We start from the raw sequence: 16639 nt of genomic DNA, 5'->3' as shown, positions 1-16639 counted from the left end.
ACAGTGGAGAAGAACGCGGCACACAGAGCCACAGACAGCAGGAGCGCTGGCCCCGGCTCTGACTCCCTCTGCCCAGGCCTGCCTGTGGATTCAGTCTATTGGAAAAAAATAACACGGATATCACTAGAGTGAGATTATTAAACTATGGTACAGTACAATAAAAAATGTATATATATTTAGAGACAAAATTATGAATTATATATATTAAATCTATTTCATGTAGAACCCATGTTTCTTTTTGTCTTGAAAGAATGTGCGTTTTACCTGGTCATTGCCTTTAATTACTGCCAGCTGTGTCACTGACTGATTTTTACTAATTTGCCTAGAACATCCCCTAATCCAGGGCAATTTACACACAGTAACTTTTCCTTTTACTGTGCTTGACATTTTAAACACTATGCATTCATACAGCAGGGTGTTCTCTGAAGCAATTTTGGCAAAGTATGTTTCTCAAGGGTAGCAGCAGTAGTGCCCCACCTGGAATTTGAACTTGCAACCTTCTGGTTACAAATTCAGTTCCTAAAGGACAATGTCACCTTGACATACTTAAAAACCTCATTGACTCATTTGTATAACAGAAAGCATTTGTATCAACTGACATGTAATGGAGGAGACTCCCATGTAAATCTGTGACTATTCCTCTACCTTAAGAACAGAACAAAAACACCTTGTTTTAATGTGGCACAGTTCTACCTCACCACAGCTCTGAAGAGCCAGGACTGATTCAGACTGAAGCCTCCAAGTCAAATACAATCCAGGAAACGTACAATAAAACACTGAGTTTATTTATCCGTTTATTTTATATAAATTAAAGATTTCCAAAACAAAACAAAACAAAACAAAAAAATCCAATTAGAAATACTTATTGCACATGGGGATAAACCTTAAACTCCAGGATTGCTTAGTGATGAAAACATTGGGGGCACAGAACCAACATGCTGGGACAAGTAAAAGCAAACAAAAAAAAAAAAAATTACATAAAGAGTTGAGTACTACTTTACATAGATAAAAACATAGAATAGCATCTTTAAATATTGTAAGTAACCCAGTCAAGTACTGAATTTCAATGCAATTTTGTACTGCGTTGAATACCTTTGTGGAGAGCTAGACACTCAAAATGAAAAACTGCAGGTTTCATATGCAACACACTGGTCTTGCTTTTCAGTTAAACCAGTTTACCGCAACACCCTGCACGCTAGATTATGATCCAGAATCAAAGACAGCAAACCCGCATGTTTAACACACTTTTCAAACCAGAAAGATGGCAATTAATGTGCAATTCATTTATTGGCTCAGCAGCAATCTCTCAACGATATTATTTCCCATACCCTATCGCTTTATGAACACCACATATTCACTGAACGTGCTAGATTTGTTTTGGGACTGGCTGCACTTCAGATTTAGACTTCTACATCTCATTACAACAGGGCCGCCAGAGCTGGGACTTCTGTGGGGCTCCAGAGAGCATTACTGGTGCTTAGAGCCACTGGCTGCTGGAAATCTGAAGGAAATGAAAAGCCCATCCCCCTTCCGCAATTTAGTTCAGCTTTACGTGGGATATCTGCACTTGCAGGATATGTTTCTTTAAGAAAAGCCAGCGCAGATGACAAGGCTCTTTGCACCCCTCAACAGGACGGCCATTTTTTTCCCCCCCCGTCTTTCAAAGATATGTTCTGCGGAGAGGTTCTGGGAACATTGGAGACTGGGTACTTAAAGCTAAAAACTGGGGGCTTAAAGTAGTATCTGGGGAGCAGCCAAGCTATTATTACAAGCATCTGACCACTCTGTTTAAAAAAAAAAAAAAAAAAAATAGATATACAGTATATATATGCTACTTTCACCATGATCATAACAACAGCGATACTGCCATCTAGACTGGGTTAGCCTGAACAAATTACTGCAGCTCACACCTCTCTCCCTCTCCATTACAAAATACAATGAGGTCACTTTTCAAACGTCTATACACATATTTTACATGTTTTGACACACACATTTTTGTTTCTGTATTGGCTTGAACCAGACACTTTTATATTGCTTAAAAAAAAGAAGGAAAAAAGTTGTTGCTGGATTCTAAAGCATAAGAGTAACCTGAATAGATAGGACAGTTTGGCAGGTCAGGATGGTAAGTATATTAACACTGGATGAAATAAGAGTCAGCCGGTTTCTTCTTCACTTGTGTGAGAGTACGTTTGTGTGTTTGTGCGCGTGTGTGTTTTTTTGTATGTGTACTGGCCAGCTGTGGAGGGTCCAATGGATGGACATCAAGCAACAATCAGTGTCTCGATCCACTCCTCCAGTGGGAGTCTGGGCGTCCAAGAGTCCAAGTGTGATGAAGTTATGTGACCGCACCTCTTTCCTCTGTCCGAGTATGCGTTTACGTCGAAGCAAGAAGGCAGGGTGGACCCATGTCCTTGGCATGGGAGGGGAAAATAGCAGTTTTGAGGAAAAAAAAAAAAAAAAAAAAAGACTCAAGTAAATTAAAACGATGGCCTAAGTGCTAGAGTTCACAACACTGTTGTCTGTTTCTTCTGTCTTTGCTCAGTTCATCTGTGCTGCTGTCTCCTGGATAATCAAGTCTACAATAAAATCCTCCCCAACTCGGCTGTCATTCAGATCTTCATGCCCAGCTTTGCTTTCTGTGAAACAAAAAGGAGATTGATAAGTGAAAAACAATTTACAAGTGACATTTCACAGACTTTGACAGCACTCTGCAAAAGCATGTCTTCAGAGCTCCAGACAAGTAGCCTTTATACCACAGTACATAAATCTCTTTAAACTCTTCCAATTTGTAAAACTGCAGGATTATGAAAATGTGTCTTCATAATCCTAGATAAGGAACCTTGTCTAAAGCACAGCATATAAATTCATCTATAAATTCTTCCAACTTGTAAAATCTAAATAGAATTTGAAACAGCTGAAACCATTGAATTGACATTGACAAGATATTACATTTCTTATTCCCTTCTGGAAAATATCCACTGGTGTACCAGCTCGTTTTCTGACCGCTAGCACTTCTGGTCATCAGGTGGGATTTAAGATGCACTTACTATGCCTGAGGCATGCTTGGGTTTGACACTGTAAGAGGCCTTCTCCTTGGCCTGTCTGAAGCACTCCTCCGCCACTTTCAGTCTGTGAGGGGGACAGAAAAAAAACCACACACACACATTACCTTTACTACCTTTTCCCCCATTATGGATTACTATAAACATAATAATACAGTGAGAAAGTAGGACCACTACAACATATGGACTAGACACACACCACTTGGCTTCCTGGTCTGGCTGAGGAGTTTTGGTTGCTGGTCACACAGCCGGGTGGCCTGGTGAGTTTCACCTCAGTGCTGGCACTGAGCTTCCACTGTAATGCGCACAGTCTGCCATGACAGGCACATCCTTTCACAGCGTGACACAGGTCGGCAGTCACAGGGCTCTAATCGCGCACCCCTGACGTTGCGAAACATGCTCCATTGATAATGGGATCTGAAGTGAATATGGGGCAATTCCCAACAAAACGAAAGGTCGAGCGACACTCCTACCAGGTACAGCTGAGCGCCCTGGTACCAGAGGTTACAGCTGCCACAGGGGCGTTCCAAAAAACACACTAATCCCAAACTAATGCCGCTCGTACCAGCTCCCTCGGCGGAGCGAGCGAGAGAGCAAGCCCTGTACTCCCCTTAATATTGAACGCTGCCACATCGGGGCTGTGCCTGAGAACGAACGGCTCTCCTGGACCGGACAAGGTCCGGGGGGACAGTGCATTCAAACATGTGCGGGTCACACGCGAGGGTAATCGCTTTATACGGCCCTGCTGGGTGTCGGGGGGGGGGGTGTTGGTGTGGGAGGAGGGGGGGCTGAGCCTTCGATGCTTAGCCTCCCTGCGGAACACATGTGGCTCTGAGACCGGGCGTCTCCTCTGAGGCCACAGCGTGAGAGCACTTCTGTCTGTGGGCCTGCGTCGCCGGGTCAGCCTGGCCAGCAGGCTGCGGTCCTGGAGCCACCGATCTCCGCAGGCCACTCCAGCCTAGCGCTCACTGCCATTTCCTCATTAGCACAGAGGAAATGCCAAACCTTTGCTTTTCTCCTGCTCCGTTATTAGTGTTATTATTGCTAATTAAGGGTCGCATTTCTGTTAGCAACGCTGCAATCAAGATTTCGATCTAAACAAGAATTTCAGTCATTGCGCTGCCTTGTTGGAGGAGGCTGGGGCAAGAATTCTCAAAAACCAAAAAAGACAAAAAGTCAACCCAAAGAATAAGGAGCAGGAAACCTCAGGCAAACTAAAACTACTATTTAAGGTGACTGTGCATAAATCATAAGTCATTACAAGACTCTTAGATTGTAGTTTTTCCATAATCCAACAATTTCAGGGGCAATTAACTATGAATTTTTTTTTTTTTTTGAATCAAAAACTGAGGTGTGCGCATAATGATGGATTTTCATCCAAAAGGACCACATTAGATGAAAAAAAAAAAAAACATTATATCTAAACTTGCCACATCTTTAACATAACACGTCTTAAAACAATACAGATGAACAGGAATTGGCCCTAAAAGACAAGGATGGAGGACCAAGAGACAGGGGCGGGACACAAAAGATGACAGGCACTAATGCGCTCTGGCAGGGGCCAGTTTTCGGCTGGAAACTGGCAGCGTAACTGTGCCTCTCTCACTCAGGCTCTCTGTTTACAGTCATTTCTAACCCTCCACTGTAACGCCCCACTGGCCCGTCTGCAGTAAATGAGGTGGCTCACTACTTCCTGTAAGGCGAGGGGAGAGATATCTCTTCTGCACTCTTTCTAACTGGACTTGACAGAACTGCCTGTTCCAGAGTTGCTTAATCTCTGTGGTCGGAAGTTAGTAAATCCGACACATTCTTTTTTCCCCCCAGTTAAAGCCAAATGCTTTCAAAACCTCCGCAGTGTCTCGGTTTGGTGGGTGAGTCGCCTTGAAAACAGATTTATTTATTACCAAACACTCCCCTGATACTCTTACACTAAAGTGGGGAGGGAGAGAGAATGCCATGAATTTCATCTTTAATTCCTCTGACCTCCCAACTGTCACAGAATCTAAGGACTTCCTCTTTCTCTGATGCAGGGCCATAACTGGAAATAACTGGAGCAAATGTTGTAACTGACACATCTCCCCACAAAACATGCAATATTTTGGTGACTTGGTCCAGACTCCATAGGAAAGTGGTGGAAGTCTTTGATGTCTTGAAGCGAGGAGTGACTGATACCCCGATGAGATGTGAGTCTAATGGCAGAAAGATGAGAAAAAAAAGTCTTTCAACATTTCCTGCCAGCTCATTCATTTGCCCTCCAGACATCCTTGTTCAAGGTAACCTGGATTGCTTACATTCAACATGTTATCCATTTATACACTTGGACACCATTTATGCACTTGGGCAGAAGCAGTGGCTATTACTGGAATCAAACCTGCAACCACACTCTTGCAGCCTGACTCATGTGCATGTGTCAGACGTGAGTGGCATGACTATACAACATTATACTCCACGGATGTGCAGTTCTAAAACAGAATAAACAAGGTTTTGGCTTGTAATACTTTCATGAACATTGATGAAAAGGCAGTAAGTCCAAGGGGAGAAAAACATAACTTCCCAAGCCAAGTCTGCATTTTTATCAAGTGGTAAATATGAAAGATCATGAAAACAAAAGATCCAGAAAGAATCCAAGATAATCCGAACTCATGAAAAAGACTGATTATGAAACAACAAAAGGCTTTGCGACTGGGTCACAGATGAAATTCACCTTTCATATGAACATGTTTGGGAATGCGGGCATGGATCTTTTTTGAAGGAAAGAGAAAACAGAACATATTGTGAAGATGAATTTGGCTGCTAAGTGTGCCGTCTCTCCAGGCCATGCAAAGGCCTGAAGTGTTTACACAGGAGAGAATTATGGGGCGTCCGCAAGCCCCGGCCAAGTCGAAACACTCTACTCCAGCCGGGAGACGCAGATCGTCAGTAGCGGGTTACTTTAAACACTAAACAGCTTAAAAAAAAGAAGAAAAAAAAAAAGCACTTGGAAGCGACAGGAAAAAAATGAGTACATGACAAAGTTTCCCGCTTGCTTTCTCCCTTCGGCACTTAAAATGATACGGCCTCATGTTGCTAAGCTCAGAAGGGTCAGAGGTTCGGACCCTGAGACCCGCCGGCGCAGACCTGAGACTACAGGCCCAAATATGGGCCTGCTTCTCCGCGAGGTCACGCTCCGTTCCAGAACTTTCTCTCGCAAATAATTAAGGCGGCAGGGAATCACAAAGTCCTGACAATTACCAGGGAGTCTTCAGCTGTAAAAGCTTAGCAGGAGCAATTACAGACACGGCTTTGAGGGTGCCCGACAGAGGACATGCTGGACACAAAGCAGAGATTTGCTTCTTGGCGGGAGGGAAAAAAAAAAAAAAAAAAAAAAACGGAAACCAATAATTTGCTGACAGAAAGCCATAGATTTGAGTAGGTTTAGTCAATGGGCACGCTGAAGTTGTTAACATTTGGTAAAACATTGTCAACATTTGCAAAATCACTCACTGCTACTGAGACACCTTAATATGCTTTTTCTACAGTGAGCAGTATGAATTGGTTAGGAATATTGTGGCTCAATGAAGATCACACATCAATTCCTTCCATGCTTTTGTCTTCTACATTCTCAAAGTGAAACCAGTTTTTTTTTTTTTTTACATTTACAATAAAGCTTAACCATACGCTGTGTTTGTGACCTCACTGTCAGGGAGCAGACAGACAGGTTGAAGCTTTGTGCCAGCTGTGTGGGGTCTTTGATATGTAGTAAACTATTTGCGAGGTTCATGTGGATCGCATCAAATATGATCTTAGCCTGGAGAAAAACAACAGGAATGTAGCCGAGCTACATGAGGAAATATAAGTAAGGATTTACGCTCATTTTATGACACATGTAATTGATTTTTTGAATGCATGATGTCAGTTAAAAGCATTTTAGTGGCCGGGCAAAGAAGGACCTTGCAAACAAGGGCATTAATACATAAATGAAAGCCTCATGACTGTTGAGAAAATGTAAATCATTAAAATGACTAAAAATATGAGATATTACCCTGAATTCTGCTGTTGTTGGACTGATTAACACATTTTATAATGGTGATTAACATATTTTAGCATATAAATAGACATAATTATTAAATAAGCTTTAATTCCTTCTTCATTCAGGAGTAAAAATGATAGTCAAACCCTTTTGTGCCTGAAATGCACAAAATTTATAGGCATACAAGTATTTAAAAGATATATAAAAAGGGGGAAGGCGATTATCAAAGAATTTGCATCCATAAAAAGCACCCCATACCTGAAGCTGACCAAGCAGCATTAACTGAATTTCCACCATCTTTAGTCTCTACTTTTGAACTAGAATTTCTCTGCTTGCATCACTTCCTCTGCTGCCATCATGACAGATGCTGCCAGGCCCCCCTATGTCATAATGGCACCATAAAAAAGGAATCTACTGAAGAAAAGCTACTGATTTCTGGTCCTTTACTACGACTTGTCATTACGTCCAAAACCACTGGTGTTCACCGTTTCCAATAATAAATTAATGGTGTGAATGAGTTACTAAGCAGAGCAGCAGAGTGCCTCATAAGGCTCTGCTTTGGACATCACAAGAAATCAAACACAGACACTGAAATAACATTCAGCCTTCTTCAGAAAAGTCCAAGTACATAATGATCCTCTCAAATGAGCCAGAATCTATGTCTGCACCTCTCTCTGTATCACACTCTCTCTGTCTCTCATTCACTCTCTCTCTCTCTCACACACACACACACACACACACACACACACACACACACACACACACACACACACACACCCCCGCTTCCCTCCCCACACCTGAAGAGAACTGTGCTGTGAAGGAGTGCGGCGTAGAACCGGTGCGTCGCTGTTGTGCTGGAAAGGTCATATCTTGATGCTGAACGAGCCAGAATCATTTGAACCGTCTCCTGTCTGTGTCTGCACACTTTATCAGCACTTGGGGAAACACTTTCCCATCATTCAGAGCATCGAGGAGAGAGCCTCTTGCCAGCCACTTCACATTAATAACTTTGTCTAAGTAAGTATCTGTGTCAGACGGATTCATTTTCTGCTGGCTCCGGCAAGGCTCGGGCCGAGAGACACCTCTGCGCCCCGATTGTGCGGCTGACGATTCGTGACAAATTAACGGATTGCGACAGTGCCGGGAGGGGGGTGGGTGTGGGGGCGGTGTTGGGGGGGGGGGGGGGGGGGTGAAATTCTTCGGGGTTTTAGGTGCCGTCGGAAAAGGGAAGGCAAACACACTGGCAGCGAGATCTCCTGATTAAGAGGTAACTAATGTCGGGAGAAACGTAACACCCCGGTGTCTGGCTGTGGGAACTCACCCATCTGATTCCGCGTCGCTCTGGGGCATTTTGATGGATATCGCTTAAGAGTATCAGTGAAAGAGGCGAGCTGTCAGGGGCCCTTCCCACTAAAAAGGCCTCTTCTGGAAAGCTTGAGGTGCCAAGCGATGCGACAGCGTCACAACATCCATCACGGGGACAATAAAGCGTATCCGTTTCTGATACCCCTCCCCCCTCACTCGCTCGCTCCGCCGCACGCTTACCTGTTCTTTCGCCAAAACTCCTTAACAGCAGCAGCTCCTACCCCACAGTTTTCCACACCTTACGCCCGCTTTGTATCGAATTGAAACCTGTTTGTTACATATTCCCACCCAGTCGTGTTTAATCATAACTGAAAAATGAGTTTTAGATTAGAGGAAACGAAGCAGAACTGTTCCAGTTCGGCCGTGCTTTACTAAGGCACAGGGATATCAGAATGGCATTGCAAACAGCCAGAAAATGTTAAAGATTGAACATATTTTCTTCATTACACAATAAACTATGGTCAAGACAACTATTATGTATCTTAATTGTGGTAAGAGACACCCTCCACCTCCTTCAGGCATGTTTATACAGCAAACATTCTTAATGTGCAGAAGTTCAGGAGATATTCAGCGACACAGTAGAGAAGCAAGACACGTCAGAAAGTAAAAGGTTAAAGAAACAAAATATACTTTGCATTTCAGCCCAGATCCAGGCAGATATTCCTGACAATTTGATGTAGGTTTCAAATGAAACTAATATTGTAAACAGTCTTATCAGTATTCAGCAGGGCAGGCTAATTTGTATTTGTTGATTTTCACATTATCAGAAAACCTCATCGCACCACTGGAAGCTCTCGAGCTCAAGAGCTCATTTTATTATTCAGGTTAAAACAACAGACTTGGTTCATTTCACCAGCTTTCCACTTTGCAATGAATTTTAATGAGGCAGATATAATCTAATATTAAACATATGGTACATGTTATGGGAAACTCATGTTCAAAGATAAGCCAGACTTCAGGGACTGAATTCTAATATCGGACAGAACTTCCCGCTCTTTCTCCTGTACTTCAGAAAAATAAATATTTCACATCCACGTGCTTTATACATACAACAAATGATGCACCTAATATTGTAAAATAACATTCTTATTGTTACAGTGTGCGTGTGTGTGCGGGGGGGTGTGTCTGTGTCTAACATATTCCAGACGCAATCAGCATAACTTTATTCAGTAGTCTTTAATCCAACATGCTGCAAACATCTCATGAGTAAACAGGTTACATTTACAACTCTGGTTAAGTTGACTTTATACTGACAGAAACGTAGAGACGCTTGCAAACTCTATTCCTATCAACTAGGATGGCAGGATCTGCTATTTACAACCAGTACCATCTGCTGTGATCCAACAGAAGGAACAGCACTGCCAATGAGCAACACAGCCCATTTGACCTCACTGATGGCACGCTCAAAGGGGATTGAGGAAGACTGGCTTATTGGCTCAATACATCTTAGTTTCCACGAACGAGTAACTCATTTCAGGAATGCTGTTGCCTCCACTTTCTGTTGTTACAACAAAGGCTTTCTATATCACTCCAAGAAGGCAAAGTGCAAAGGTGTAACAAATTTGACCCTATTCAAGGGGCATTATTTTCCAAGGTAGACTGACAGATAGCTTGCCAGGAGGGAGAACATATTTCAAGGGCGAAACGCAAGCCCAAGCCGGGAGAACAAGGTGAGCAGACCTGTCATATTCTTCTAAGTTAAGACTTTTATTGCAAACAAATGTTAGAAAGAGCAGAGGAGATGGCAGACGCAGGTATTTGAGGTAATGCCACATTAAATCAGTGCTCTGCCAGCTCCCTGCACAGACGGCAAGGTCTCTGAAAACAGCCGGCCTTTCAAAAAAAAAAAAAAAAAAAAAGGAGCTGCGCTGCTTTCACAACATTTGAGGAGTAACCTTAAGCTCCGGGGCCCGTGGTCGGTGTGCTGAGAGCCATAAATAAATCAATTCCTCACACCCAAAGACTGAATCCCAGGGAGAAAAACAGTAGTGTAACATGTTCCATTTTATTCCGGGAATATATTGAGGACGTTAAATCGAGCGCACCAGCTTGCATTCCTGATGGATTGTCTAAGAGGAAAGTTACGTGTCGCGGACTTGAGGCAAAACCAGCGGCGGTACCACAAATTTGTTTTTTCATTTTTTTAGCAAAAATAAACCAATCCAACACCCCCTGAGTACTTTAAAATGAGTGCTAATTGAAACTGCTGATGGATGGTGTGTTGGTGTTGGATTCTGGGAGAGGACAGACAGAGGACATGAGCACATACAAGAGGATGCAGGAACCAAGAAAAAGGCCTACCTCTCCTGCAGGATTAGCTTGTTCTCTTTCTTCCACAGATCTTTGAAATCACTGGAGAACTCATGCCACACTGAGAAGAATGTGTGGGGCGACACCTCCTTCTCTCCCATCTTTGGCTTGACTGAGAAGAAGGTGGTCAGTTCCAAGAAACTGACAAGAGAAAGATAAAACCATCCATGTCACAACAAAAATGGTGACGGCCTTTAAGTCAGATCAACTTTTATAGTTCTTTACAATCATAATCATAAAAGTTAAGTGAAATGTTTTCAGCATTTTATCTAGAGCTGTCAGGCATCAGAACTATTGAGCATTATGTATAAAATACAAGCTACTACTCTGAGGTCATTTCTTGTAACATGACAGTCATTCATCGCGTAATGCAAGATGGACTACACAAGATTAAGCGTTTGCTGAAATTCCAAACAAAAACACAAAAAATCAGAGCCATATTTTCTGGCGATGGTTATTGCATTCTTTTCTAACTCAATTAAATCATTTTAAATGTTTTGTCTACATGTCAAATCCCATAAATGTAAAATTTTGTATTACATAGATTTGTAGACCTGTATTTGTGGTTTTTAAAGCTTTAAAATAATATTAGGTCAACCCGAGGAAAGACTAGTTATATAAGGTGAAAATAATTCCAATAATGTTTTCTAAAGCAATACTTTCTGCTTTTCAAATAACTATTTGTTTCTACGATGATACATACACATAAAAGTATACATGAATTTGGTCATTAAAAATTTAAATAATGGAGCTTTACAGACTGATTAAATGGATGAACATGGATGCATTAATTACTGCAATGTAACAAATAAATATGGAAGTTTAAAGGATTTAAGCGCTCCACATCCCTCAAAAGAGTCTTAAAAGGCACCAGAGGAGACTAAGAGAAAGCAGACCCCAGAGAGATTTTGGCTGAATGTATCAGCCATTTATGTATCTGCCTTGTAAGGACCGACTCCAGTCATACTTGACCTGGGGTTAATTTCCAAACATATTGATCTTTTTTCCCCTGAGCAATCTTTAATTAAACAAAATAAATGAAATGGAAAAGATAACTGTAAGGTAAACTTCAGATATGTTCCTTTCACTCTGGGCGCACACACATAATGTGTCAGCTCTTCTTTTTGGTCCTGATCAATAACACGACGAGGTGAACTCATTGTTTGGAACCCCAGTTAATGCATTCCAAATCCTGTCAGAGTTAACAGCAGGCTGGAGCCTCCACTGTCTGCCTGTTGGGGCTAGGTAAACACCGTGCCTGGTGCCTTCCTCTCATCACACAGTCCCGCACCACCAGCCAGAGAGACCTGCCTTTTGGGATCTAAACACGGACTGGAATCATTCGCCTTTGTGTTGACTGGGGATGGGAGCCAAATTAATGCGCAGGAATGACAACCGCCATGCGTGCGTTCACATTAGCGGCTAAGCTATCTGACTTTGCATGAGCCTACCTTGACCTAAGCCTAAAAATGTAAAAACCTCAAAATGTTCCCTCTCCAATTAAGAGGGGCGCTGTGTATTTCAGACCTGAGGAAAGGAAATGCCAATAAAATATTCAGACTGTGGTGTTGTGCTTTGCCCACTGGTTTCAGAGTAATCGTGCGGAACCAGACTTCATTCACACAAGGACAGCAGAGAATCATTAAAGATGGCTTCTTACGTCTTGTGAGTCTCAGTCAGCTGCGTTTCTTGAGCCTCCAGTTCAGTTTTTGCTGCAACAGAAGCAAAGCTGTGATCAGTCTGTTCGTCGGACAAGAACATGCACATGCTTTAGACAGAAACACAATCAAATGAAATTTAAACCTCACACGCCAAAATCCTGGCAGACACAAAAACAAGTATATCAAGCTTCTCTCAAATTCACTTTCATCGCCATCCAGTGCGACGACAAACCAGAAAAGCCGGCAATTAAATGTTATGCTTTCTTTTGATTTTTATTGTGACCGTCCTTGAATGATATATTGAATCAGTTTGGAGAAAAGAAGGCTAAAACCTCCCCATATGGTATAGCAAAACAACTGTTAATATTTTACAAGTCCGGAGAGACAAGGCTGCTTCAAGGGCTGCTATCAACAACGCCGTAGCTCCACGCACTGCCCTTGCTGTTTGCCAAGATCAGTCCTATTTGACAGGATCATTTCAAGTGGCGGCAGAAAAGTTAGTCTCTCTCCATTAAACTGTTTACAGAGGGTTTTTTTTCCTTTTCAGACAAACTGTTTACATTTTCCTCTGGAGGAAAAAAATTGGACGCTCTCAGCGATAAGACCTGCCAGGGCACAGGTATAAACACAATCAGGTTTGATTAACGGCCATCAGCGCATGCGTGACGAGCGGAGCGATCGCGCCCTCCCCGGCACTCTCGGTGACAGAAGCTCCCGCTCCGCAGACAAGCCTCTCTTTGTGTGGGCGAGGGAAGCTGGGTCTGAATGGGGATTGTGAGGCTCCGTGTAAGCGTATTTATGCACTGTATCTCTGCAGGCCACCTAGACCGGTTACAGGAACCACAAAAGCCAGACTGACCCTCTTTTTTTTCCTCCCTCCTCTCTGCTATCGGAGAGGAAATAATAAAAAAAAAAAAAAATATCTAGAGAAAGAACATTCCAAACATTGCTTGAAAAATAACTGATGATGCCGAACAATGTGCGTTTCCTTCTAGTGTACGTCTGAGGAAGGCTTAACAGAAACGCCATGGTCTCACAGGCAAGAGGGTATGTCTGAGGGTTCAGTGGTAAAGGCAGGGAGGGATATACTTTAAAAGACTGTTACACAACAAATTCCCCACATACCCAATTTGTGCAGATTTCACATTTTTGCTTTACAGAGAGTTGTTTTTGTTGTTGCTTTCTAAAAAGAGGGACAGACAGCACTACCAGAAGACCTTCTGTAAACGCATCTCAATATCTGCATTTTAATATGCCATACTGTGTTTAATCAACGGTCACACGTATGGGAATACAGGAATGGGAAAGCAACATGTTTCTCCTGGTTTTCCACTCAGCAAAGCACTAGTCCCCAGCCATAACAATCTGAAACAGTTATCCTACACCGCTTCCCAGAGATTCAGGAACTGGAGAGGCAGGAGATCTCCCGGCTCTGATCTACAGCTTTCCTTTCAGGGAATATCAAATCATCCCATGTAATTGAAGCCAGAGGCACATCTAAGCGCTTCTGACATGTCAAATATGAAGATCTACTGTTCCTAACACTAAATCTTCCTATTGATCTTTTTGCATGTGGTACCCATTGTTTGTAGATAATCAATCAGATTAGAATACAGTTCGGGGTTCGGTTTCACAAATTCTCAATTAACTGTTACTGGAAAATCACCAAAGTGGCAAATCAAATTGGTGTGAGTCTAATGTGGTTCTGGTCAATTCAAATGAGTGTACATCTTGGCTCAATCATGCTCCAATTCATAAACGTGCAGCAGTACATGGTCAGCACCAATGTCACCCAATACTAAATGCAATGATAGCGTAGCTGTATATGCTCTCGGTCTAGGTAGTATGTGTGTTCCCTTGGATGACAGCCTTTGCTCATGTCTGTAGAGGCAGATAAGTTACAGCTGGAAAGTATAAGGAAAAAGGCAATAGTATACATGAGTAACAAAGTGCTAACGTGAAACAAAAATATGACCATAATTTCATGTACCTTGTAGCTTCATTTCCCCTGGAGTTGGCTCAGCTCTGTTATCCTCTAAAACAGATACAGAACATTTGCTCTGGATGTTTTACCTTTGGCTGCTACTTGAGCTGAGGGCAAAATTTTAGTGTTCAGTTTTTCCTCACAATATACATAAAACTGTAAGGTGTCCCATTAGGACAATGTCTCAACTTATATCTTGCCTTACTTCTATAACTTGCATTATTTGCAAGAACTGCGATGTGTGAGGTGCTTGCTGATAATTCTACTAAGAGAAGTATGCCATAATTAAAAAAAAAAGATTCTGAATAGTAGATTATTAAACAAAGTGGGTAACACTGTAAAACAAAAACGATCAACATAGAACATAAAAAGATAGCTGGTGAGCACTTGTAAAAGGAACATGCTTTTAGTACTTACACTGCATTAACTTGTATAAATGAAGGAGATCAGCATAACCACAGTCAGATATTGTGCTCCAGAAAAGAATACTATTACGGTTCTGTCATGGGTTGGATTGCATGGAAAATCTGCTAAATAAATAAAATAAAATGGGGAAATATGGCTGCTCCTTTGGGCCTGCTTTTGCTTTTTATTCTGCGGTCGGTTTCATGGTCAGATAATAACAATTGTTGACATTGCGGGGGTGGCAGTCTGGCTTTACCCCGGGATTACAAACAACAACAGCGACCGAAATATGAAGTCCCTATCCGTCTCGCGGGGGCCTTTTTGTGAATTCTGAACGGAGTCAGATCGCACGTCAAACAATGGGCCCTGCCCTCGGGGAACGGCCCGCTTACGCCCATCAAAAGAGGCGGCCCTTTCCCCGCGTCACCGTCAAAGGCGAGCTTTCACCAGTGCATCCTCCGACTTTGGACTCAAAGACACCAAAAACAAGAGAGCCACATGTGCAACAGATTACGGACTCCATTTGAATATGAAACGCCTCGGCGTGCCCGCGGCTCGGAGAGGCGGCGGACGCTAGCCCCCTTTCAAGTCGGCCCGTTCAATCAGTCAGAAACACAAAAATAAACACTTTCGAATAAGACAACAAACAAGGGGCGAGCAGGATGTGCGCACACTGCAAATTCATCATCTGCAGCCATTCCTCCTTCTAATGAATCACGGACCCCTTTTTTTCCTGTCTCTTTTTTTTTTTTTTTTTTTTTTTAAAGGCCGGGCAGGATAAACAGCTCCGGAGCTTTCCAAGAGCCATTGACACGGAATGTTTATTTGGATTCTGGAGAAAACTTACAGGGAGCAGGAGGGGGAAAACTAGCCCTGGGAGGGGAGTAGCGTGGTGCAGGGCAGAGAGGAGCGCCCCTCCCCACGGTGATGTGTGGCTGCGGGGAAGTGGGGCTTCCTCAAGCCGCCGGGGGCGCCGGGGGTCAGTGCCCTGTGTGCTCTTTGACAAATTGAGCACGGTTGTGGTTAGAACTGGAGCATTAGGAGCCCGGGGTCTTCCCAGCCCCTGAAAGGGGCTTACAGGGCCTGGCTGGGGAGGGGAAAGAGGGTGCGAGGGCAGACAGCTCAGGAAGGGGGGGGGTTTCTAGGCCCTGACATCAGGACCACGTCTTCAAGGCCTGTTTCACGGGTCACATGCGGAGATTAATGACAAAACTGGGTTACAAAAATCTCATGGTCAATGGGACTTTCAGGGGTCATGAAGCATTATCCAAATGCGTTAAGCGGCGCTGCATCCCAGCCAGCTAATCACAGCCAGGCCACGGCGGGCCCTCTTCCGACGACCCAAGCAGGATGCCACTGCCAGCGTGATGTATAGAGAAACGCCTCCGAGGAGATGCAAATACTGTTGCTGAGGCTGCCACAGCAGCATTCCAACACTGCAAATGGCTAAAAGTCAGACATACAAAAACTGTAAAGTCTACACAATTTGCAGAGTTGATCTAGAGGTTTTATGTTTTACATTTTATATATCTGCCATACATTTTATATATTTTTACATTGTTTATATTGTCATTTTATGTGTGCACAAACCTTCCCCTGTTTACCAATATGTCTCTGTTTTCCTATGCTTCACCTAATTTGTATGTTTTTCTCTCTTGGCATGGGACTGTACATCTTCCAAACTCCCACTTTACGTCAGCCCATTATGAAGATAAATCAGTAGCGGTCTTTACGGTATTGTAAAGCTGGCCCTTCTGTACACACACATATACAATATATATTCTTGCCATTCAATGAAAGGCAGTCAGAGTTTCCATCCTCACAAATCTTCCTGCTCCAACAG

General features: G+C 43.0%; 1 protein-coding gene across 1 annotated transcript in view; it reads right to left on the bottom strand.

The window, feature by feature from the left end:
- Positions 1-2474: 2474 nt before the first annotated feature.
- fmn2b (formin 2b) overlaps positions 2475-16639 on the bottom strand; it is a 64637-nt gene continuing 50472 nt past the window's right edge. The window contains exons 17-20 of the mRNA XM_036516131.1: positions 12407-12458; positions 10738-10887; positions 3048-3129; positions 2475-2636 (exon numbers count right to left, since the gene is read on the bottom strand). Of these exons, the coding sequence (XP_036372024.1) occupies positions 2610-2636; positions 3048-3129; positions 10738-10887; positions 12407-12458 (311 nt within the window). The 3' untranslated portion in view covers positions 2475-2609. The remainder of the gene's footprint in view (positions 2637-3047; positions 3130-10737; positions 10888-12406; positions 12459-16639) is intronic.

The sequence above is a fragment of the Megalops cyprinoides genome, chromosome 1, assembly GCF_013368585.1.
Source record: "Megalops cyprinoides isolate fMegCyp1 chromosome 1, fMegCyp1.pri, whole genome shotgun sequence".
Lineage (NCBI taxonomy): Eukaryota > Metazoa > Chordata > Actinopteri > Elopiformes > Megalopidae > Megalops > Megalops cyprinoides.
The sequence above is the reverse complement of the archived record's forward strand: the minus strand, read 5'-3'. Positions and strand labels throughout refer to the sequence as shown.